This window comes from Colletes gigas, unplaced genomic scaffold, assembly GCF_013123115.1.
Source record: "Colletes gigas isolate AHSC1104 unplaced genomic scaffold, ASM1312311v1 Colletes_gigas_Sc00033, whole genome shotgun sequence".
Lineage (NCBI taxonomy): Eukaryota > Metazoa > Arthropoda > Insecta > Hymenoptera > Colletidae > Colletes > Colletes gigas.
The window spans coordinates 1,560,474-1,587,886 of NW_025106662.1; the positions used below are offsets into that span (position 1 = coordinate 1,560,474).

Consider the following 27,413-nt stretch of genomic DNA (forward strand, 5'->3'; position numbering starts at 1 on the left):
ATCTCGCGCGACTGTTCGCCAAGCCGCCGTCACGCAGTCGTGAACCCGTGAAACCGGAACCGGAATTTATTCGGAGAGAGCGCACTGGGCCCGATTAACCGTTGAAAATTCTCAACGCCGCGAAAAATCGTGCCGGTTAACGCCGGAATGGTCGCTTTTATCCTGGCTTCGACGATTGTCGTCGATTTCGAATCGATTCGCGGCGCCAAAATTCGCTGAGTTTTATTTTTTTAATCAAATTTTTGTCGCGACCTCGAGCAAACCTTCCTTTCTATTATAGGAACGAGCGCAATGAATCGTTGACCTTTCCTCGCGCGAGAAAACGGGGCAAATCGTACGTTATATATGATCTCGTTCTAAAAATAATCAGATTATTTACAATATACGTGAGATTAGCTGCCCTGACACAATTGAACTAATACGGTCTGTGACATTTACTAAACCATTCAGGTTATGTACAACTTAATTGATATGGAACTGATAAATATTAATCATTTTGTGGAAAGCTTAAGAAGTTTGATCATCCGGATGTGTTCAAAAGATCACCATATTTTTGAAAACATATTTCCAAGTGACAAAAACGCTTTTTTTTATTAAATAAATAGTATATGTATAAATTTTGTTGCCAACCTTTATCGACGAATAAAGTGGCTTGGAATTTTTACACGGAGTAACAAATCGCACCAATTAATGTCAAATGCATAGTCCCGGTTGAGAAATCAAAATTGACCCGAATCTTTTTATTTCTCTTCATTCATCCGAATCTTTTGCGTTATGCCGCAGATGCACAGGCACGGTACATGGTGCAGAACTACACAAACGGAGCTGCACTACGGATCGAACCTGTCAGGCCAGGTACGCGACAACAACCGTTCCGCGACAACGCCCTGTACGAGTGTCTGGCCGAGAATGGAGTTGGTGACGCAGTGTCAGCCGAGGCGCAGCTCAAAGTCTACGAAAGTAAGTATCCATAACTTTTATATTTAACTAACGACTCTCATCGACGTGAATTCCTCTCGAACGAGGACTACATGGTGGTATCGAAACGAACATTTCAAAATCAACAAAAAATCGCTTCCATCATCTGTTCCCATGGATCCATCCATTTGTGGATGATGACTAGGATGTTTATGTCAATAACATATGTTAAAACATGGAAGAAACATATGTGGAATATGCATCAATAAAATGCCAAAATATACAGGAATATGCAAAATATATTCAAACAATTTTATTACTTAAATATAATAATGGTCGATTACAATTTAAATTACAATATGTGATGTGTACTGTTCAATATTGTCAAGAGATAGTTGATGGCGTCAAAGGGTTCTGTTATTACAAGTTTTGCATTCTAAACTAACACTTTTATAGATTAAACTCACCCCCTTGCGAGTCTAGCTATTCTAGAAATTTGTTTTTTTTAATCTTTGCAACTAAGATAAAATACAACATACACAATACAATAACTCTTGCTGGCTCTGAAGGGTTCCGATACTACAAGTTTTACACTCTAAATTACCACTTTCACAGATCAAACTCACCCTCTTGCGAATCCAGCTATTCCAGAAATTTGTTTTTTTGAATCTTTGCAACAAAGATAAAATAAACATATACTAGCAACAGCCAGGCTTCCAAGGGTTCTGATACTACAAGTTTTCCACTCTCAATTAACACTTAATAGATCAAACTCACCCTCTTGCGAATCAAGCCATTCCAGAAATTAGTTTTTTTTTAATCTTTGCAACGAAGATAAAATAAAAATATAGTAACAACTCTTACTGGCTCCGAAGGGTTCTATTACTACAAGTTTAGCACTCTAAAGTAACGCTTTCGCAGATAGAATTCACCCCCTAACGAATCAAGCTTTTCCAGAAATTTGTTTTCTTAAATCCTTCCAATGAAAATAAAATAAAAATATACCAGAACTCCTTGCTGGCTCCCGAAGGGTTCCGTTATAGTGTCGCGTTCGAATAGGAAGCATCGTTGATGTTTTCAGGTATTGTACCCCCGTTCGTTCGCGACGTTTTCGAAGTAAAATAGAAATTATCGAAATAGCCAGCGAACCGCGAACGAGGCGGCAAGATAACGAGCTAAATTTTGTTGAAATTAAACGAAGCTTTTCTTCTTCTTCCGTGCTAGGGTCCGGTGGGGGATCTTTTTTTCCTTTCTATTTATACGGAAGAGCGAACAGCTTAATGGCGCCCAGTTCGGCGACCAAGCGGAAGGCGACGTAATAGAAAAAAAAACGCGGCCGACGTGCACCCCGGGAAAGCTTACCCTTTTCCGGCAAGAATCTCTTAAACTTTCGCGAAACGCCTTAATTGGCTCGGCCAGCTTTTTAATTCGATTTCAACTTCGGAATGGCGGATATTTTTGCTCGCAATTTCTCGTATTCTTCTCCATCCCCGGAAAAAGAGAAAGAACCGTTTCGTGGCGAGAAACCATTCCAAGGAGCTTCTAGTTTTTACGCTTCGTTCTCTCTTTCTTTCTCTCACTCTCTCTCTCCGTGGCAACATCCGTCGCAGCCGCTTCCCTATTCCTCTCTTCGCATCGATGCTCGGAAACGCATCGGTATTTTTTACCTTTTCTCTTTCGCTTTTTTGAATCTCGACTGTCGGCCATTTCGTATCAATGCCATCGCCATCCGGCGCCAGGCCCTCATAAATCGCGGATATTTGCTCGAATCTCTCAAATTCGCCGATGATTTCGGCTTTATTTGTTATAAAGTCGATCCAGGTGGGGCGAACGTGTTCCTTTCGGTCCTCTCTGCTCCGCCCGTCGATGTCTTTTCGCGGAATAAAAAAAAATATAATTAACAGCCTCGAACTGGCCTTCACTTTGGTAACGCGATCTTCTCGAGTGGCCGAAAAAGTTCTCTAATTAAAAAGCGCGGGGGCCAACTTTTCCACGCGGTGGTCTCTGGCCCGGACGATCGAAATTGGCGCGATTTAAAGCGATTTGCCGACCAAAGGCGCTATTACTAATTGTGAGCGACAAACTAAATCGCGGAGCTTGCCGCGAGCTAAGCACTTTTTTCCCGCGGTCGCGCGCGCGATTAATCACTGCACGAAATTCTCCCTTTTTCCCCCCAGAGTTTTTCGTTTTCCCCCGCTTACGCGAGCTTCGTGGGTGTGTATTAACGCGCATGAAATATCGTTCTTTTTTCGATCAAATTTCGAGGCCGTATAATAAATCTTTTTTTCTGCTTGAAATTTTTTATATTTAACCGACGTTTCTCTGTTTTTCGATTTTAACGCATTTCCTCGCGGAAATTGTTCGTACCAAACCGGCGGACGGGCACTCGTCAAATTTGAAAGTTGTACGTCAATGTTCAATATTGGGGCACGTTTGTACCAAAAGTTATTTGTACGTATTTTCATCTTACAAATCGTACAGATTGGTTTTTATTTGGAGAGCAACCGGTAGCAGTTATTAAAATGTTACTTTTTGATACACAGCGTGTATCAGGTATCAAAGTCCCAAAATTGATAAAAGATGTTTATTGTATAGAGACAGTCTGTTTATTACTGACGAATTGCGTTAGACTGTTTATATGATCGATAACTCAGTGTTTTCCTTAATAGGAAATTGACAGGACGATCTTACGACAATTTATCGAGTAATCAATTGCATGAATTATTGGAAGACGTTCCATTAGACGCGTTGTACATCGCACATGATTTATGCATAACGTCCCGCCGTCCTGTTTCAGCCAAATAGCCAGACGGTTCATGAACGAATAATTTTCTAACGGATGTATGGATCGTACAGAAATCTCTCGACCGACCCTCTCGTTTTACGTACTTAAACCGGATGGAAATTTATTTTTGGAACCACTTGAAAACTTTATCATGAATTCTGAGCATATGGAATATTATACAGGGTGTCCACGCTAAAGTGTGACAGTCGCGATATTTCAATAACTATTGATGATACGAAAAAATAGTTTATATGAAAATTGTAGGATAAAATAGGATCTTTATTTTGGCGTAAAAGCGATGGTGAAGTTTCATTTTTTAAATGGAACTATATATTTTTTTTTGGATCATGCGATATTGTTTTTCAAGACGAATTCATTAACCTGCAATTTATTCACCCGATTTTTATTAGTTTTCAAAATATAACGCTTAGAAATTTACTGATTTTCAACGGAGACGTCTTGGCTTGAGTGGTCAGTCATAAAAACGGTCTTATTGTTGCGCTGTTTGACTCCGCCTGTGGAAACCGACAGTAAAGGTCTAGCTCGGAACGGCAGGCCCGAAGAATAAGAAACATGGAAAGTACTAATCATCCAAATTATTAACGACTCCATCCTCGATGCGGAAAACTTGGACCGTGATGGACAATACTTTCCATGTTTCTTACTTTTCGGGCCTGCTCTTCCGAGCGTAGACCCTTGCTATCGGTTTCAACAGACACAGTAGAACCGCTTTTATGACTTGCCACTCAAACCGATGCGTCTCCGCCGAAAATCAGTAAATTTCCAAGCGTTATATCTTGAAAACTAATAAAAATCGGGTGAATAAATTGCAGGTTAATGAATTCGTCTTGAAAAGCAATATCGCATGATCCAACAAGAATATATAGTTCCATTTAAAAAACGAAACTTCACCATCGTATCTTTGAAATTAATAATATAAACAAAATTTTCGTTTACGCCAAAATAAAGATCCTATTTTATCCTGCAATTTTTATATGAACTATTTTTTCGTATCATCAATAGTTACTGAAATATCGCGACTGTCGCACTTTAGCGTGGACATCCTGTATGTATACAGGGTGTTCGGCCACCCCTGGGAAAAATTTTAAAAGTGTTCCTAGAGGCCAAAATAAGATGGAAATCAAGAATATCAATTTGTTGATGGAGGCTTTGTTAAAAAGTTATTAACGTTTAAAGTTCCGCCCGTACTGAATTTTTTTCTCGAAGATGCACAGAATTTCGGGGGTATGTCTATTCATAAAAAATGATTGTAATTTACCCCCGCAACCGAAAATAATTTTACCAGAACGATTTGAAATTTTTTAATTTAACTGTTAATAACTTTTTAACGAAGCCTCCATCAACAAATTGGTATTCTTGATTTTCGTCTTATTTTGGCCTCTAGAATCCCCCATTAAAATTTTTCCCAGGTGTGGCCGAACACCCTATATATAAATGTATATTTTACTTAGAAAATTTAACTAGGCTTTGAAATTCTCCCTGCTACTATATCTATAATAAAAAGTATACACTTCCATGTAAAATAATTCTCACATTTTTAAACATCTTAAACAATTTTCGAAACATTTTGGTGTATATTCAGTTAAAAGGAAGACCCTGTAAATGCAGCATTCATACGTGGCACGAACACGTTTGTAGCACTTTTGTAGTACACGCGACAACTGGGTTAGATCCGAGAAATACAATATTCGATGCCATGACGACTACATCGAACATTGTGATCCACTTTGTATCTAGTCGAAACGTGATAGAAAAATACATGAAAAAGACGTGTACGTACATGGATGAATATATAGGTAGTATAGAACGACGATAGTTACGTTTATTTCACATTATGTTATCCAATGAAATACAATACAATCCATACTACTCGTGTTTCTCACACAAGTGCCCCCATATTACCTCGATACACGAGACGTAACGAGAATTCTTACGTGATACCGTATTTCTTCTCGCGGCAGCTGATAAAAGTGTCTAAAAAGAGCAGATAGAATCTCAGCACGGACTATTTATAATAAGTAAACAAAAAGTTCTTATTTCTTTCACGTTCTTACCGTACTTTAATGCCCTAATGAGTAATTCACAGTTCGTTATTTTGAAGAAGTTCGATCACTTTTGGCGTCACACACCGCGTAGCTGCATCCTAAGCCCCACGCAATGGTGTAATATTCCTGTTTTCGCGGTCGAGGAAAATTTAAAAGTTGAACCAATTTTTCTCCGCCGGTCGGATAAGCGGAGTATTTAATTCGAGCGGGTGAAAAATAGGCTGGCTCGCGTTGGGTAAGGTCGATGCTTGGGCGGAGTTGGTTGGGCAAATGGAGTCGGCCGCGTAATGGGCCCCAGCGAATATTTCGGCATTCTCGCGAACATTGCCCGTACGCGCTTCGTTATCGAACGCATCGGCGCGATATTCATCCCGTGAGCTCGTATTAAAGCCGCATTCGACTAATGCGGTTAATCGAAGCATGTAACGACGCAATAATGTAACAACGCAACGTCGAGGCGAGTGTGGTTAAAATTACGCGGGTTACCAGCGGAAACAATCGATAAACGCAACCGGGGGCCCACCAGACTCCGGCAAGTCCAAGGTTCCTTGCTTACGTCCGACCCTCGTCAAAGTTCCAAACGTGTTTCCTGGACTCGCGATCCCGTTCGAAACTGACCAGTTTGCGTTTCGATTCTTTTTACGGAGGGACTCGGTAATGGACGATCTTTCAGAATTTTTGTTTAAACCTCTGACAAAAAATTGTTATTTAACCTTTTGAACCGTCCTACCAATCGCAATTTTATTAAAATGAGTCGTAAGGTCACTTCCGCGAATTCCGCGACTATTTAATGGGACGGAAGGACTGTGAATAACCTTATTAAACACAATCTAATTTTATTTATATGATAACAAGTAACCTTTATATAATAACAAATAACTTAACACTATGTATTGAATAATCAGTTAAAGATATTTTCGGGTTGTGAAAGTGATGTTGCAACGAATCTGTTTTTTGAAGAAGACTGCCTGCGCAGAATCTGTCGGTGGTATTTAAGACGAAAATTCCCGTTGGAAGGGGAGTCAAAATTTGGGGGTGTCGTCTAACGGAGGATCCGCCTCCGTACTAGGAGGTACTTATTTTGAATTTGTTGTTAAGGATTGAACCTGGGCTGGCCTTGGTACGGTCGGAAATGACGGTCGAGCCCAGGTGGTGACCACCGATGGAGACGTACGCAATAAAGTCGTAGGTTCGCTAGATTTTAGAAATTTGCGGAACAATGGGGACTTTCCGAAGCTGTGAAGGTTCGGAACTGGACACCTTTAACCTTTGATTAACCTGTGTTTAACTTCATTTAACCTGTATTTAACCTTTCTTGAAGATAGATAATAATTTTTTGACGTGTTCGCTAGTAAATGAAAACCGCACAATTTTCTGCAGGACTAAAATTATTATTTTGGGTCATTTGTAAACCGTGTAACCTAAAACTCGTTACGGTACCACGTTGAAAACATCATAGCGTTGCAGTTTTAGATGAAAAGTACAATTGAGATGTATTTAACTTTAAATTTGTCAATTTTTAGAATTTTGAAATTATCTATTAACTACATATTCTTAAACGGAGTAAAAAACGTGAAAAGAAAAATAGAATTATTGAATGTTTTAGATTGAAACCTAGCTTTAAAATGTCACGTAACGAAAAATCCAATTACGATGTATTTAACTCTAAATTTTTTAATCTTTAGAATTTTGAAATTATCTACGAACTACATATTCTTACAAGAAGTAAAAAACGTGAAAAGGAAAATAGAATTATTGAATGTTCTAGAACGAAACCTACCCTTAAAGTATCACACGATGAAAAATTCAATTAAGATTTATTTACCTCTAAACTTGTTAATCTTTAGAATTTTGAAATTTCCTATTACCTACATATTCTTCAAAGAAGTGGAAAACGTAAAAAGAAAAATAGAATTTTTCAAAGTTCGAGACCAAAACTTACCCTTAAAGTACCACGCGATGAAAAATCCAATTATAATCAATTTACCTCTAAATTTATTAACCTTTAAAATTTCAAAATTTCTTATTAACCAAATATTACGTTAAAAAAATGGAATTTTTGGGAATTCTATACCGAAACCACCCCTTAAAAGTTCACCGTCCGAGGGTACGACTCACCGAGTTTGCGATTCCCCGTTCGATTCACAGTTCTCGGTAATTGCGAAGCCATTGGAAGGCGCATGGAATTTACAGGAATCGCGATAGGATTATGCACGGTGGTCGACGCGACGGTTCGCTATGCTTCTTAATGCCTGGAACGTGCCTTGCAACCGCAGCGAGCGTCTCTCCGATACGTTGAATGCTCGGGAAATCGTTTCTTCTCTAGTCTCTGCTCGCTCGCTGGTGCACGCCCCCACGCGAGCCGAATATTTTCGCGCGTCGTATCGTAAAACTTTACTCCGGAAAACAAGGAATATCGCGGTCGCTAAGGATTTCCTCGAACGTAGAAGATAGCATCGATGCACGGTCGGGTTCGCGGTGCCGAGCACAAACCGAGATCAGATAGCGATACACGCCTGGCCTCGTTCAGAATACTAATTTCCTTGTTCGCGAGGACACTTGGCGTGCGAGTCGCTAATAGGAAGAAAAATTCGCCCTGGCTCCTTATCGTTTACGCGATAATACGACCATTTTCCCCGATCCGTTCCAAAACTAACCGAAAAATCTCCTACTTTACGAGAATTATGAGAAATTAAACCCTACGATATGGTGTTTACGTTATATCAACAGGTTGATTGCCAAACCAAAACCGTACAATTTTTTGGGAGACCAAAACTTTAACACAATTGCAAACTACATAAATTAAAATTGGTCACTTATTTTCGTAACTTAGCTAAAATTCATGAATCCTATTGTAGGATTAAAATTGTAATTTAATCACTTAGTCAGAACTCGCGAATTAACAAAACATGGAACAAGGAACTTTATTAACACCAGAACAAACACCAAACAAATAATATTCACTAAATCGTTATAATCGTAATCACAAAATCGTTATAATCGTAATCACCGTCACGTACAATCGTTTCGTCGTCGAATCGACCGGCAAAAGACCCCGTTGCCTTCTCGACGCGTCCTTTTAACCCTTTCCCGTCCCAAACATCCGCCGATTCCATATCCGGAGAAGTTTCCATAACATTCCCGTCGTTTCGCAACAACGTTCCGTTACCCATACTTCATACATTCATACATCCAATCATGCAATCATTCAGGGTCGACACATTCACGCAATTCAATCCTTACCAGTTCCACATCCGGTAATCTTTCCCGAATGTTCTTAACATTTCCAAACATTCCATCTCTATGGCCAACGCACTCATACATTCAATCGTTCAATTAGAGTCGACACATTCAGATCACTCAGCCGTTCTTCACGATCGATACGAAACGACGGAAAACACTCGTCTCCTACACTATTCACCTTTATTTCCAACATTTCACCTGAGAATTAATTGTTTTAGTAAAAAATCCTGTCACCCATGTATGGATAACCTGGCAATCAAAGTGTTGCTAAAGACGACGTTAAAGAACAGGGTGTCTAAGATGTTTCCTTTTTTCTTATTTTAATTTTATCGAAAGCTTTTCATAATCGAGCCTATTTGTTAACATTTAATTAGCTGAGTACTAGAATTGTAAATTGATAAAAAATAAAATAATAACAGAAGCCTGTTTTCTTGCAAAGACACGAACCGCGTTACCCAAGTTCTTTTATTCATTCTTTTTGTTTTCCAAAGTCCCAGAACAATCATAGAAAGTGGCACAGAACCCTTCTACTCTTCTACTTTTCGAGAAATAAATTCTTAAAAACGCAAAAATGCCAAAATAGCGCGGCCCAGTCTGTGACGTGTCCGTGCACGAAACTTTTTATTTATCTTTATTTAGATTCGAGGCCACGTACGCGAAACATTGTTTTTATTCTTTCGTTTAGTTTTTCGTTCATTCTTTTCCATCAAGACACTATTTCCCATACGCCAGTGTTTCTATAAAATACAATATTTTAATTCTCCGTATCGAGAAAATGTCGGAGGGAAGCATCGGTCGCGAAATTTCATGCAATTATTTATTACGCTTGTACTCGAAACGAACGTACGATTTTGTTCCTGGATATTTTGGATTTCGATGGTTGAAAAATTGAATTTTGGCCAAGAATCGCCGGCATTTTAGGTCATTGTGCGCGTCTCCAGACGATGATCCTCTATCTCGCGAGTCCATGTCTCCATTTCCGTATGGTTTAATCGAGTTTAAGAATTGCTCGCCCAGAAACGCGTTACATATTTCAATTATATCAAATAATCGACGTTCCCAACTGTGCACGATCGATTAAAACGTACTTTTTCATTGTAGAAAAATAGGGTCAGTTGTCTTAATATGGAATACGTTCCTAATTTGGAACAACGCGATATTAAAGAATCGTGATTTTGCCATCTATTGTCCATGTTCGTAAAAGAATATTGAAGAAAATATCATAGTCTGAGTTTTTACAAGGCGATCTTTGACCTAATATTATACATAATAAGGTAGGTGCATCAGCTTTGTGTTAGCTCGATTATTCCTTCAAATATAAATGTAAATATAAATTTATATAAATATAGTATTCCATATTACAAACACTATGAGTCTAATATGGAAGATGATGACTTCAGTAAGAAAAGTAAACATTTCCTAAACCGTTATTATGTTACCAGTCTAAAGAGCATAAAATTTCCTATAGATTCATAACATTGCAGTTTTATAATAGTTCTGTAAGCAAGTGAAACGTGTGTATAAAAAAAAGTATTCCATATTAGGACAACTGACCCTACAACATACTGTTACGACGTTGAGTTCAGATATTGATATTGATGAAAACTGACAGAAAGTTTCCGATCATATACACATTAATACAAATTTTACGAAAAACTGCCGTGTTTTATGATTATAAAATATTATTGACAATATAATTTTTATTAATGTGTATATGATCGAAAACTTTCTGCCAAGGGTTGTATTTCATCAACATCAGCCCTGAACTCATCCTCGAAAAAGTATGTTTTAGAGTCAGTTGTCCTAATATGGAATATTTTTTATTATTCTCAATAACATTTTATAATCATAAAACACGGCAGTTTTTCCTAAAATTGTTATTAATGCGTACGATCGGAAACTTTCTTTCGTAGTGCCGCGTTTAATCGAACGTCCCGCACCATTTATTGTTCGACAAAACAAAAAAACGCCCTGTACGTTGTCGGGGGATCTCGTTTGCCTTTTCGATTATGCGAAAACGAGCCCACCAATTGGCGGAACGCGCGATAACGCGTCGCGCGTAAAGTTCAGCGAATGAATTTTCCATCGGAACTCGAGGCTTCCCCAGAAGCTACGCGCGTCTCGGCGCATCGTTTTGTCGGTTGCACGATGATGGCGGTCTCCATAAAGGGCATACAGTTCCCCCGTAAGCATTAGCCTAATTTCGAGCCACGCGGCAGCCGGAAATTAAATTTGCACGAGGGCTAAGTGGCATCTTCGGTTCCTGCAGTCTCTCGCGCCGCCGAGGAACTATCTACTTCGAGTTACGCCCGGCGCCGAAACGACGAAACTTTGTTGCTGCGTCGTTTCGTCCGTGAAATTCCCACGAAATAATTCTTTCAGCCGTGAGTGGGTGGAGGGGGATGGGGGGGGGGCAACGGAATACCGAAGGAGAGACGGAAGTTGTCGCGCGCAAATGAGCGAAACGAACCGGGGTAGGGGGGAGGAAAAAAGCACTGCTCGACGTTTCGTTCGTATCGTTCATTATTGAAAAACTTGCTAGCCACTCTCGAGACTCCTCGATGCTCGACGGTTACGTTTGGAAACGAGAAAACCGTGCTGGGCCCCCAAGAGGGAAGGGGGAACTTTATTTCGGCTCCTTAAACAAAGCGAAAACTCGACTCGTTAAGAGAGCAACTGGAATCTTCGAGTTGCTGATACTCCGTCGAATCGAATGCTTAATTAACGAATCTGGCTGGGGCTTTGTTTTCCTACCGCCCGCCATTTTGCGGATTTCTTGCTCGACGATCCTCTGCGAGGGAAAAATTCCTGATAAAACAGCTGCCTCCTGGCTTTATCCGGCCGACGCTCTTTCGCTCGGGATCTAACGCGAAACTTTGCCCCCCGAGTCAAAGGTTTTAATACGCGAAAAAGAAAAACGAGGGAAGGGTTTGGAAAGGGGGACAAAGCAACAAAAATTATCGATGTCTTTCGAAGGGGGAACTAATTGCACTATAATATGGTAACGCTGGGTTTTTGATGCTTGCTTTCGTTTTCTTGTCGTCGACGTTCAAAGTCGACGGGACATCGCGGGAATGAGATGCTCGTCAAAACCTCTCGTGCTTCCCTTTTTATCGATTTTGAAAATGTTTGCTGCGATCGACGTAATTTAAATTAGTTGCGAAGCTTGTACGAACGATACAAAATGTTAATTGGTTTTTTACAGTTGCATTTAAATCGAAAGAGATACATTTTGTCGAGAATTTCTGCTTCTGGTAGACTTGTGAATCATTTGCAATTAAACGGAAGGTAAACTTTGTATTGTTTTGCAAGAAAGAAGAGGTTGACTATTAAAATTAATATTGAGGTAACTCACAGAAGCTTGTTTTATAGTTCAAGATTAATTTCTTAGAAAACGATTTAGTGCGGTGACTTCCATATTTATGGCATTAACTCCAGTGAATATCTGAATAAGGAGAAATTATATTAATTTAATCCTCAAGTGAATTATTATTGGGACCTCCGAAGTCTAAACTACTAATTGTTTAATATATGTAAATGTAATTATTTAAAAATTTATGTAATCCTCCATTAGTTGATTAATTTTTAAATGCTTTGGGAAGTTGATTTTAACATTAAGTAAAATAATTCAGCTGAGATTGAGAGCCCACTTGAGACTGCAAGTTGATTATTAAAATTGGGGTATATAGAAATATTCATAATAATACTGGCCAAGTTATGCAACCACGTTGCCAACTTTTTGCATAGACCATAAGATAAATCCAGTAATCATGGTACCATAAGAACAAGGATGATTCTACATTAAAAAAAAAAAACGATTCGAAAATACATAATAAAATCGTTTCGTAGTCAAATTAATCGAACTTGAAAATTTGTGATATACAGAGCGACCGAATACGGATTTGCCCCGGTCCATTATTCACCGTTTCTACTTACGCCGCAGTCACGCGTGCTCAATTAATTTTCAAAATCGATTTTCTGGAAAACAAAGCCTCGCGCGATCGACTTTCGTTCCACGCTTTTCGACTTATTTTTTCCCCCAACGCGTGCTCGCGAATTTTCGATATCTACGTCCCGCGAATCGTGCCACGGATACGCGATTCCCGCTCGAGTTTCTAAAATGAAAGATTTCACGGTGAACAAGGATGATCTCATAAAGCCGGATCGAATAAACTTCATAGATAAATCACTGGTTGGTCTCCTTCTTCGTCTATTATTCGAATAAAGTCTCGCTGGTCCCGGCTGCCCGTCAGGTCGTCGAATTCGATTCCGTTTCCGATCTGAGTTTCCAGAAAACTGTCGGAACATTTGGGCGGGGACAACGCGGTTCTGATTAGCGATTAACGTTACGACCACTGCCTAGTGAGAACCAAAGGCAACGGAAAGAAATTCTTTGAGGACCGTCGGCAAGGGCAATCCGGAGGCGTGGAACAGTCAATATTTGCTCCTTCCGGAAGGAAAGAATCAACAGCGTTTCCGTCCCGAGCGAGGAACTCTTTTTCGACCGTTTTCGCTCGACCACGTCGCAACCACTGGTCGCTTTCTTCTTCGTTATTGTTTCCCGTGTGTTTCTAAATTTGATTCCACGTTGTTAAAGGACGCGACGAAGAACGAGTTTCAGGGGAGGAGGGGGTAGCATCCGATTGGATTGGACTCGCTAGAAAGACGAGTGCAAAAAGACCTTTCCCTTCCTCGACGAGCTTTACAATCAATTTGACTAAATAAACTGCCATTCTATTTTTAATGCATTAATTTCTTTTGAGACACGATTCGCTAACCGTAGTTTAGTGTTCGTAATAAACCACTACCTTAACAAAAATGTGTTATTTATATTATTGTATGCTTTAAAAAATTTGTAACAGAATTTATTTTTTTACTAATTAATTTGCCAAATAACAATTGGAAAATAATTTTAATACTTTGTCCACTATGAACCCTTTTTAGTAACCGTAACAGCTGAGAATTGTTATTAATTTTTAATTCGTCTGGTCACTTTCTTTTGCAAACGCCAAATAAGCTTTAAGATTGTGTTTCTGTAATATGGATCTTTTTCTTCCTTTCACTAGCTTGAAAATGAATTTCTTTACGAACTTTTCCAGCTGTCCGTTTGCTCTAATAATTTTGCTGCAATTGTTGCCGAGTTTGATTCTTCTATAAAGAGGAAACGTGCAGTTTCTTCTACTTTATTCTGTCAGTATCTTTGATCACCCTGCAGACGACCCAGGAACATCGTTACAATATTTCCTTTTTATTTTTTTGTACACTTGATTGAGATACCTTTCACGTTTCAGACGCTTTGCAAGTCGAAACTTTCTTCTTTGACAAGAAAATTATTCCCTTTCGGATCTAACATGTAATAAATTTCGTATACCTGGCACGAAATATTTAAGATTCCGGTTTCTTCGTACGCTGCATTACGGATTCAATTGTTTTACAATTGAAAATAATTTTTAAATTTCTGAAAAGCTACATAAATGGATTCGAGAACTTCGTTTTACCTTTAAAAGAGATTAATAAAACAAATTAATAGATGCAGACTTTTCCAACTCGCAATTTTTCATATTCAAAAATTTGGAACGATTTTCCAGTTTATCCATCCCGTGCGCAGAATATGCAATTTTGCTAACATTCTATGCGACTATATCGATATTTTCTCGAACTCGTCACGCATTTTTAAAGCCCCATTTAAAATGCCATTGCATCTCGCTAAAATAATTACGCATCAACATTCATACTCGTTTATACAAAGCCATGTTATGAATCTTTTTGTACGCATTTATCTATACTGCCGCATCATTATATTTTTGAATGACAAACCCTTTCTGTGAAGTGTCGAACAATAAATAACATTTCAGCGTTGTGGATTAAGGAATAATATTGAAAATATAATTTAAAATATAATGATAAATAACTGTTTTCAACAATGCATTATTTTATTGTTTTTAATTCCCAAATTCTATTTGTTATTTCAGTTAATTCGTTCAAATAAAGTAATAAATTAATATATTCATTTTAACCACAAATTATTAAACTTAAAATCCATAAATTCTTTGGGTAGATTGGGAAATTATTTTATTTGAGATCCAAATTAAGAAATAATCTAGAGATAAATCGTTTGACAATTCAAATAAATTAATGCACGATTATTTTAACGATCGTTCATCAATTGTTATATTTTAACAATGCTCAAGGCTATTATGCAGTTACGCATAAGATAGAAAACAAAGTTTATGCAATTCATATCAATATTATACAGAAGATAATTGCGTACAGAGAGATGTTTATTAACGTACACAATGAGGCTTATTTTTCCAAAGTTTTGTGTATTTAACTTTGAAAAATGTCTTTTTATGCAGATATGGAATGGAAAATAATGAAATTAACATACGAACGAATGTGCTAAAATGCGTCGCGTGAATACTACATTATGAATATTGAAAGAGTAATTTCGTGATTCAATCATGAAAATTTATTTAAAAATCACCTTTTTATTGAAACAATAGCTTTCGTCAAACATATTTTGCTAGTCATTGGAGAATTGAATAAAGTTTAACGAGAAATGGGATCAATATTTTACAAATATATAAATATGTAGAGGTGTCCTGTAATTGGTATAAATTACAATATGCTCGTATTACATGAAAAAAATTAATCGAAAATATGGAATAATGTTTTTTCACAGAACTCGTAAATTATGTTAAATTTTATCGATGCAACTATGCATTAATTAAAAGAAAAATCGCAATTTAATTTGACCGTCAAAGGTGACGGTATTCAATAAAAATACTAAAAAATCTAGTGTTAAATTTGGTACAACGACCTTAAAAACCCCCAGAATAATAACTTCCATCGTATCATATCCGACAGAAAAATTCTCTCCGCTTAGAAAGTCGGAAGGTTTAACTCCCGTTGACGCTAACAATAACAATAATTATTCGTATTAATTTCGCCGGGGATCCCCGGGCTCGCGATATCGAAATAACGGGACGAAGTTCGTCGGGGGCGGTTGGACGTTGAAAATCCCGCGGGAGAAGATGAAAAATGGATAAAAACGAACCTGAAGTAGAGGCAAGGGATTAAGGGAAAGACGGCAGAGAAGGAACATCGACGAACCGCGAAGGTCTGCGCGATCTATATATCCTCGCGAGGGAAGAAGCCGCGATTAAAAGCTGATCCAGGATGAAAAAGCGGGTCTGAAAGTTTCGCGGCACGGAGGGAACGTTCTCGCGGTAGACGTCGGGCGGAACGGAGGGAAAGAAGAGTCTTTAAGTCGAGAAGAGAAGAAGAGTCAACTTCTCGCGACGGTGGAAGGGCGTTTCGTTTCTTCGTCCGCTTAAACTCCGGTTGTATCGAGCCGCAGAGAATTTAATTCGTTCGAAAAACCGGTGCCTTAATTAGCAATTAATTGGCACATAAATTAGTTGCGAATTTTCGCGACACTCCCTCCCCCTCTGTGTCTTTTCTTCTACCCCCAATCACGATCCTGATCCTGATCCCGATCCCGATTCTGGGATGCTTCCCTCGCCTCCCCCTTTTTCCCCACCTCCGCAACGACGACGTCGCCGCGACAGAGAGATAAGAACGCCTCCAACTATTTCACCAATCTAACTTTCTCGCTGCCGTTACAAGTTTCGCCGCCCCGGGGCGGGCGTCAGCCATCCTCGCCCCTCCGCGTCCTCGGTGGCGATTACGTTCCGAAAGCCGACAGTTGAAACCTCTCCGTCTTTTCCGATCCGTGGAAAGCGCCGCCGCCGGTGATAAAGCGACGGAATCGCGTCGACGTCTCGTTCGATTCCGGGCAACCTGTGGCTTCTACGCCGCGAAAGAATTCCACGAATCTCCTCCACGTCGCGTCGCGTGGAAATCTACGAACGTCCGCGATTCCGTGCGACGAGTCTCGTTTGGAAAGAATCCTGAGAAGCGTTGGAGAATCGTTGGACGAAGGTTCGCGGTGGGCGATAATAGAAAACGATCAAGGAAAAAGAAGTCTCGGGGACCTTGGGCTCGGACAAATCGACCCTTTTCTGGGTTATCGCCGGAATAATGCTGCGTTTAACAATGGCTGTTTGGCTATGTCGAGAGTGAAAATGGAGGAGACGGTGGTTTCGAGCCCTTCGAAGACTATCCAGTACGCGCGGCGCGTCCCTTATCGAAGTCGATGATATTCGGTCCATGATCACGATTTCCTCCATTCAAGTCCCGCCCATCCTCGAGCCCCCTCGACGAACAACCATTTCCCCCGCGACCTCCGCGAAGTGGTTTTACGATTTCATGCTCCATTTCGGTCGATTCGTCGATCTCTTCGATTTTCGGTTCGAAGATAGAAGTGGAATTTCTTGCTATATTTTTGGTGGACGCTATACAGTTTCATGGTTGGGAATCGTTGCCATGTGACTACGCACAGTGGCCTATTTCGTAGAAAAGATGGCCAAAATATGAGACTTGGTATTATAGGGTTTTCAAGGTGGCTGATAGCGGATGGATGTGTTATAAAAGTATCGTGATGGCCCGAAAATTGGTATCTTGAAATTTTCGAGATCGCTGATTACGAATCTAAAAACAAAATTTCAAAGAACAAGGTCTGGACGTTCGAGTATGTTGACAAAAATGGTAATATTCTAATTAAAATTGAAATTAATGACTAGACTTTGAAATGAATTGGAGACTTGAAAATGAGACTTTGAATGATCCACGAAGCCAATAATAACACTCACTGTGATTAAAGGCGATACACTTGATTTGAGTCGTCGACAACTTTCGATCTTTGCACAATACATGTTCATACTTCTAAATCGTCCTGGCACCGATTCTCGTGAAATTAAGTTTTTGGTAAATTGATAATATTTTGATATTAAAAGACTTGTACGACACAACCAGAATTAAAAATGAATCTTTGATCTTCTATTTTTATTCATATAGGACAAATTCCTAATACTTTGAATTATGAGATGACGAATATATATTATATTTAACCCTTAAATGGATTATTAGGGCTGCTGCGGTCCTTCGTAAGTTTAAACTAATAATTATTTAATATATGTCAATGTAATTATTTGAAAATTTATGTTATCCTCCATTAGTTCATTATTTGTTAAATGCTTTAAAGTTGATTTTCATTTACCAATTTGATAAAAATCAACATTAATAATTCAGTTGAGATTGAGAGTCCACTTAAGGGTTAAAGAACCAAAATTTTAGCCTAAGTTTTAATTTGAACCGTTCGTCGTACGTGCCAAACAATTTGGTATACGGATCTTTTAACGAAATCGAATGTGTCCAGATCGTCGAGCCCACGTTCGTTCTGCGAGTCGAGCGTCAGTAATTAATATTGGCGCACAGGACGAAGCCAAAAGAGATTCCGGCGCAGATGCGATAAGAACCGAGAACGCGAGTTTTTGCCCTTTGAATATTAAATGGTCACCGGCTGTCTTTTCCCCGGGTTCCTCGTGCCGCTTTCGATTCCAAAGGGTCCTTAGACGCGAGGTTAAGTTGTCGAGAGTCGAAGATTAAAGTGCCTCCGAACCGTGACACGGCTAAGAGCCTTCGCCGGTGGAATTCTAATGACCGTCGTCTCCCTTCTTGGCTTCTTTTCCTCCCCGTCGCGTTGCGTCGGCTCCGCTTATTTTCACGTTATGAAAAGCACGTAACAACCCGGCCCTCGGCCGGTGCAAACCGATCGTCCCGACCGGAGGGATCGTCGACGTTAAACCCTGACGCCGGAACTTTTTCTCCAACGACCGTTGCGAACTTTTTTAACTCCGAAAACGCGGGATCTCGTGTGCGTCCATACAGAAATTGCTCGACGATTTGTTCCGCCAAACGTAACCCGTGAAATTCAAAAGCAATTGGCGAAAGGGCACGGTAGATTTTAGTACCTTTGCTGGGGAGTGAGCTAAGTACAGGCAACGCTTGATCCCAACGTTTGATTGACGGTACCTCTGCTATAACGAACCGGCAGAGAAAATGTCTTGAAATCGTTATTCGGGACATATTATCGAAGAAATTGTCGAACTGGACAATAAACTGCTAACTCATCGAGTGTCTGTTACTTCAGATTTTGTATTTAAATTGCATTTTTTTTCAATTTTTGATATATAGCAAATCCTTCATAAATATCGCGCAGTCTGGGTTTTGTATTCAAATTTCAATTCATTTTCAATTAAATATACAATTAATAATCGAATTTTATCGTGCACTAGTCGTACGATCGGTAGGAATTGCTGAAACTTCCTTGGGTATGTAGCGTCAAAGTAAATATCAAAATAAACATAGAAGATAGCAAAAATTATAGTAGGTGATATGATTATTAGATAGAGAATGAAATGCCCTTTAAAACGAGCGTTCGAAAAAGTCGATAGCTTTATTAGTTTCGGAGATATAGCGATTTTAGTTTCGCATGGATGCGGTGGTTAGTTCCGGAGATATAAGAGTCCGAAGTGTTTGTTTACGTCGCGATGCCAATGAACTCACGTGACCGTAGTAAATAGTAAACGTAACGTCACTCAGTCACTGGGTCAGTAGGTCAACGTGCAAGAAGGAGGTCGGACGTGACGCGTTAGACGGAGACAGAGACAGTCGAATTAGAAAAATTACCTTTTACATAAATTACAAAAATCAAAAATCGAAAACCACTTTAAAGAAGAAGCCTTGCCACTTCCAACGCTGGTTTAATAATGCATAAAACACTAATAGTTTCGGAACTGCACGCGTCTAAAGTTTTAGTATTTTTAATACGCGTTGTTAGACTGTTTTAAGATAGTGGAAACTGAAGATTCTCTCCTTTCGGCTTTATATACATATTTCCTATTTACATCGGAAGCTAACCAGAATTTTATACCAAATTTTATCCAGTTCAAATATAAAGCATTCAATCAATCATTTGAACGGTCGCGGTAGATTTAGTGTTACAATCATTATTAGGGACGTAGTATCGAAGAAATTGTCGAACTGAACAATAAACTAACTTTATCATCGAGTACCTGCTACTTCAGATTTTGTATTTAAATTGCGTCTGTTTTCCTTCTTCAATTTTTAATATACATACCTCAAATCGTTCATAAATATCGTATAGTCTGAACCAGTCTCTACTCTGACATAGTACATTTAGTTTTCTGTTTGGGTACCTAATTAGTAACGAGGTTTACTTCAAATCAACAATGCTACCCTTACGAAATAGATTTCCACATTTACAGAGATCGTATATACAACTTCACACTAACATTTTAACGTGTTAAACACTTTTTTCTACAAAAATGTGAACTCTAAATATACTTTTGTTGTATATCGATGATTGGTAACAATTTTCGTGCATTAAGCGAGGCAATATTGCACTTGGACTCGCGACGCAACAGCGTGGAATCGTATCGCGCTCGGCATCGGAATACACATAAAGTTAGCAGGAATTAGCGCGGTAAAGGGTAGAAGGACAGAGGCAAGACGTTGCTGGTAGGCCAAAGGGGTGGGGAGGCGAAGAGAAATCGGCAAAGGGAAACTTTGTTTCCGGAAGAGGCAATCCGTCTCGCCCAGGTTCGCTCGGAAGACGGAAGCGTATCTGTCGGTTCTTGCCGTTCTAATCTCTCGCGGCGAAGACTGACGGGTTCGCGTCTCTCGCAAGGAAATCCCGAGACAGAGGGGCAAACGTCTCTTCGTTTTCCATCGCCCCCGCGCGTCCCCTCTGATCCCGCAGCCACCATCGAGGTCGTCGTTCCTGTTTCTAGTCCGGACACGTCGCGTGCGCCATCGACAGGCCGAGATAAATATGAAATTCTCTTCGACAAAAGATCTTCGCTGAAAGAAGAGGCCGAAGGGGTGGGGAGAACGGTTGCGTCGACCGAAGGAGGATAAAGGAAAAGACCGAAGACACGACGGTGGCTCTGCATTCTCGTACGTGGAAAGCGATCCCAATCGACCGGAAAATCCAGTTTTCCCGGGAATTAAGCCCGGAAGAACGGCGAAGAAAGGAAGACTGAACAGGTCGTAGACGACCTCCGTGGCTGTTCGCCGCGAATGACAGCCAAAAACGGGCGCGAAACGTTCCCGTTGATCGTTGAAACACGTGAGAACGCATCGTTACGTGACAGCGTAATTGTTACGAGAACACGTGCGATCTTCACGTTACTCCGAATACGTACATTCCTGGCCTCGAGTATCAGTACAGTTATCAAAAGTATTAATATCATACCAATAACAGAGAAATACGGTTTGTTGCTCGTCGAAGGTAGAAAGATTGACTGTAGCCGCAAGTTAAAGGGATTAAATTAATTTACAACGTTTTCGAATTCAATTATTTTGAGAAGTAAATAAAATTAATTGGAATTGGAAAAATCGGAAAAATATTCGAGAACTCCAAGGAATATCCCCATAATATTTTACACCATAAAGGAAATGTGTATTCGACGTTGTAACCGGAACCTGAACAAAAATAGAATCTTTTTTTTCGTCGATACAGCCGCCATGCATCTCAATGACGGATTTCATTAGTTTTGACATTCGGGATGTCAGCTTTTGAATAGTTTTGATTTAGCTGAAACAACACTCTTTTATCCAATTGTTTCTTTATCCATTTTCGTTTTCATTACACTGGTTTTGAATTCGGGATGTCAGCTTTTGAATAGTTTTGATTTAGCTGAAACAACACTCTTTTATCCAATTGTTTCTTTATCCATTTTCGTTTTCATTACACTGGTTTTGAATTCGGGATGTATAGACAAAAATAGAAAAAGCATACATACGCGTTGTTAGTATGAAATACCTAATCTGATGAAACATAACTAAATAACAAGGTATATGTATGGTGGGAATTCCAACACTTATTAGTGGACCTCTTATTTAGTTAATATTAGTTTTAAATTACTTGATTAGCAATTTGACAGGTACCTTAGGGTAGAAAGTAAATTGCCGTACTATTAAGGCGTTAAGCACCGTACTTTGGGACCATACCTGCCCCTTGGGACCGCGGACACCCACCCCTGTACCACCCTCAGTGGGTGGGATTTCGAATATCTAAGGACTGGCCCACGAGGAATGGGCAGGGGTTTGATTGGATACATAAAGTCTTCACCTATTTTGGAATATGTATAAAATCGCGGGGCATAGGACTTTACAAGTTAAAATAATACAAGAACTCCATAAGAACGCCAGTAAGAACACCGAAAATTAAACTGTTAACACATGTACATATTTGTAAATAAATTCAAGTGTTGTAAATAGTACTGAACCTTCTATTTACTAAATAAAACGGCTCCACGAACATAGTGGGAGCCTACAATGTACGTAATAATTGCACATATTTTAGGCAATACGATGTGGAGGAACGGAGGATATATCAGATTGTTTGAAGCAGGCACAGGGTTGCGAGTTACGAGAATCAAAAGGGGGTAGTTGCGGTGGGATGTTGATTGTGTGGGAGAAGAAGGCTCGAAACTTCGATATGTGTTGAATTAGGATGGATAGATGTAGTTGGGAATGGGTGAGGTGGGTGTCAATAGTATGGCATGAGAGATTAGCTCGGATCTAATTATACAGATAGGGTGGTAAACGTGCTGGACAGTGTTTGGTAGACGATACAGCAAAGATAGAGAATCCATTTCTGTTTTATGTTGAACCAGGACGATTTTATAAACAATGGAGAAACGTGGCCACATTCACGCTTTCTACAAAAGAAACGGAGATGCGAGTGTTAGATACGCTATACAATGTTATGTTCTCGATATAACATAGTCCAGAAAGACTAAATGGTTAAGCATCGTAACAATGTGACCGTAAATACATCAGTTCGGTAGAAATATTAATATATTATATCGCGTAAATATAAATGGTATTCGACGAATGATGAACAACGGATGCACTCTTTCACATTATTGGAAACATATGAAATATACCTCGAACAAAATTTTTAAATGCAATTTTTACCTTATTATTTCATATCAAACATAATGTGAAAGTGCGCCACGTCTGAAACAATTGATAGATTTAATTCCAATTTAAATCCGGCGGACAAATTCTGGGATAAAATGGACAGCAAAACGAAAGAGAACAGCTCGAAATCGCAAACAGAAAAGAAATCCAGGATGATAGTACTTACTTGTTAGGTGCTTGATTCCAATATTTTAAACACTCACTCGATCTCCTTCGCGGCCTGGATTTAAAAAATCTTACATACGGTCAACCTACATTGATCTTTAAAACGATTAAGATATATTTTTTTATTCTTTTAAAATAGAAACCGAATTCAATCGTACGCCCCTTGGAACAAGAGTTACAAAGATAATATGGCTGTTATTCACTTAAAAATATTCTTTATTAAAATAGAGACTGAGAACTTTTGTTCTCTGTCGAACAAAACTGATAAGGATTTTCTTAGTACGAATAATATGTTCCTTGTATATCCTTCTTCAATTTCTAAATTCCTCCTAATTACTAATCCATGATATACTGTCAAATCATCGATCAGTTTCGCTAGTAACTTTCCTATTTCGCTTTCCGTACAGTGATCATTCTTAAAATGAACTCCAAACCGTGATTCGTAAATTGATCATTTCTATTACTCTCAACTACCTCACGTACGCCAAATACAGCATTGGACAAAAATATAAGATACAAATAATACAGCACATTTTCGAGGCTACAAAACATTTGAAACAGAAGCGAAAGAATCGATTTTTTGACCTTTCCAGAGGAGAATGGCCCCTTAAACGAATCGGGGTGCCGCGACGGACGGTAGGCGAGCAGTAATTCCGAAATTAATTAAATCGAACCCCGGGTTCTCCGTGCATGAATGGACTTTTACGCGGACCGTTTGCGGAAACGTTCGAACGAGGACGAAAGTATCGGTGGCTTCGTTGGTGGGAATCGCGGCGAGTAAATATTGGAATTCGTCGCGAGGACGGCGACCGTTTCGTCGGTAGTTCCGGGGCGATATCGCGATTTGTCCGAGCGATAATGAGCGATTTAAAAACATCGAGGCGGGCGCGCGCGCGGCGCTACGAACGAGCTCGAGACAATTCCATTAAAAACGAGGCCGGTAGAAAGAGGGGAATTGGAACGAGGAGACACGGGTGCCGTGAGATTGCGGCAGACGACGCAAAAAGAAGAACGAAATTCGAGCGGGACTAATTCGCCGGGCGCGTGTTTCGTCATGCTCGCCAACTCGATTTAGCTTGTAGATTGAATCACGCCGACCGAAAAGAACGAATACTAATTTCTTTAGAGGCGAGTCGAGTCGAGTCGAGAGATTCGTCAAGAAAGACCCTTCGTTTCCTTTTCCTTGGACCATCTCCGCCCTTGGACCACTCTTTCCGTGCGTTTCCGCTTCTTCCGGACTCTCTCCACCGGTCCCTTTCCACCTTCGTAGCTTCCTTCGAATCGTCCCTGCACAACCCTACGGAACTACCTATCGAGCAATTTCTTTTTCTCCGCGTCCCGGTCTCTTCCCCCTATCTAAGCCAGAGGCTAAGGGTCGAAATTGTTTCTTCTCTCCTACAATTACGAGGAACGGTACTCGAGCTTCTCCCCTTTCTTCGGAGGTAAAAAAAAAGGAAGTTACAAGGGGGCCTGGCTTTGCAGATACTCGTTAAGGAACTTTTCTCTCTCTCTCCAAACAAATAAACTCGAATACACGCGAGCAAATAACGATCCCGCATACTAATTGCGATTTATTAATCCCGAGTGCGACCGTCTTCCGTTTCGACTGGGCTCGACGATACGAGAATCACATTTTGTTTTACGATTTTAATTAATTAATATATATAGTGGCCCATCGACGGCCCGTGCAGAGAATAAATAAAATTACCTAGCAAAGATGGGGGGAAACTTGATTCGAATAATAGACAGCGAATAAAACGTTTATCCAAATGAATGTCCCTGAAATATTTTAGTTTGTAATTCAATCTGTAATATTTATTGCAACAATCCACATTTTTATCTAAATAAGAATTATGCCTGTTTCTGGTATATATAATACATGAATGTTCTGATGAAAATAGATAGAGGAATACAAGCCAAGATTGAAATGTACCATATAATCATTTAATCAAATTAGAGCTAAAGATTTCAGTAACGGATAATCTAGAAGCATTATTGTAACGAAGCTTCATAAATAAATAGAAATGTAAAGAATATTTGATATTTGTTAGCACTTCTATTCAGAATAGATCATAATTAGCCTGCTGGTTCTACAAGTATTTCAAAGAAAATATTATAAACAACTAGAATATGGGCAACATCTAACAGTGTTCATGAAAAAATGAGCCAGTAGCTACAGTTGTATCTTACCAATCGCATAGCCTTGTTTTCAATCCTGACATTTTGTTTGAATTTACATAAGAAATAATATTACACAATCATTCCTTTGACATATTTAAACCAATATCTCTTTTATTTGAAAGGAAAACGCAAAAATGTTAAAAGATTGTTCTCCGTGTAAGTAATTATAATTGTATTAAAAAATATAACCTGGTGTACATACCACTACTTCAACAAGAATATAATATTCGTTATATCATTTTGTGAAAGAAAATCTATGGTATGCTTGTTTTAATAAATCAGAATTATTGAGTTCCATTTAATTAACTGGAACATTTTTATGGCCACTCACTTTGTGCTTGTTGTGCGGTGAAAAAGATGCCGTGTAAAAAATAATAAATTACAATGCAAGCTTGCTATCGCGAGTGTGTTCACAGTGCTGAGAACGGGAACTCTCATCTTGCGTATCACCATTAGGTCAATTAAACACACATAATTTGACTAGTGATAGATAATGAAATTCATTTAACTAGACACTTTAACACAAATATATTTAAATAACGTACAAATAATAGAAAGAAACACGAAATTCAACGAAGGCACGTACTCGATCTTTCCGTCCTTCCGCCATATTGGATGAGATGACGAAAAGCGCCACTAACGGCTGTGCTACAAGCTTGATCGCGACGCCATTATAAATCGGTAAATATGGCGCGCTTCCTGATTCCTTTTGAATCGCAATATTTGTATATGCGCTAAATAGTAAAAAAAGTTATAATTACAATTAACAGTTCAGTTTATTCCTAACCTATGTAGAGAATAGTCGTTAAATGTTATAGCATTTTTAGCAAATTAGTTTAAATATCAAAGAAATGATTATGTAATGTTATTTTCTGTAGAAATTTAAACAAAAAATTTGCCACGGTGAGGAGAAGCTTACATGAAATAATAGTGTCTTAACCCTCTCGGTTTTAATGTTGTTCCTTAAAACAAATTATCTTCGCGTATTTCAAGTTAATTGAAATTCAATAAATGTAATTGAATTTGAACGATACAAATTATACATAAATTTAAATAATTAATTACAGTGGTATTTATTGCCAATGTACAATAATATTTATTGGCTTATTTCTAATGTATAAGCTCGTTTGCATTTATATTAACACATTTGATATTATGAATCAAGGTTTATAAGGTAAATAAGAAATATAATGTTCACGTATGGAACATATATTTCACAATAAAAATGTTATTTCAAATACTGTATATCTTAGCTGCGACCTGTGTTTTATTACATTAATTTCAAAAGACAATTGTAGTTTTATTGCAGACATATTATTGTATGGGACTAAGACAGAAAAATTTAGTAAAGCATTGACGTTAAAAATCACTGCGTTACATAAGAATCACACGACCAATGAGAAAAAGAATTCAATGGGATTGTACGACGATGTGTCCTCTTTCTTTTTCCCCTTTTCCTTATTTTACTGTTATCTCGTTGCTCCGAATTGGTTCATCGTAATAAACAACGATAAAGGTTGCCGTTTTGAGGTAGAAATTGCGGGTCGACCGTTTCGTCGGGCAGTGGGAATTTTTGAACAGTCGCTCTCGAACGTTGCGTGATTCCGCGATCGTCCCCAGTAACTTTCCCGGACGTTTATCGAGCCGTTCGTGAAAAAGCCTCGTTCCTTGTGTACGTATAAATTAGGAAATGTGTTTGTTCGGCGGCGACCCGAGCCAATATTCGCTCGGACAAAGAGATATATTGCATTAAGTAGACGGAAAGTTTCTACAAATGGAAACCGTCGTCCCCTTTCTCTCGTCGGTCTTATTCTCTTAGGAAGAAGCCAGACAGAAACCTTTTCTCTCCCCAGAGACTCCTCGAAGAATATAGAATTGTCCGCTCGACTTTTTCGAGCGTCGACGACGACGACGACGACGACGACGACGCGAAGGAAAAAGGAAAACTTTGGAGAAGCTGCAGCCTTGTCCTTTTTTATTTCGCGGTTTTCCTCGTACACGGCGCGTTTAAAAGCCGTAGTCCCGTAACTCGAGCGACACTTGACGCGACGAAAAAATACGCGGTAAAATGTCTCTCAACGTCTTGACGCGACGTTTCGAAACGAGCCACAGAAAACCAAAATCGTAAATAAATAAAC

The 27,413-nt window shown here is 39.2% G+C and overlaps 1 protein-coding gene across 12 annotated transcripts in view; it reads left to right on the plus strand.

The window, feature by feature from the left end:
* LOC122402145 (tyrosine-protein phosphatase Lar) overlaps positions 1–27,413 on the plus strand; it is a 564,511-nt gene that overhangs the window by 386,793 nt on the left and 150,305 nt on the right. For all 12 annotated transcript variants that reach the window (XM_043404713.1, XM_043404716.1, XM_043404711.1 and 9 more), the window contains one exon: positions 784–960. In XM_043404713.1, the coding sequence (XP_043260648.1) occupies positions 784–960 (177 nt within the window). The remainder of the gene's footprint in view (positions 1–783; positions 961–27,413) is intronic.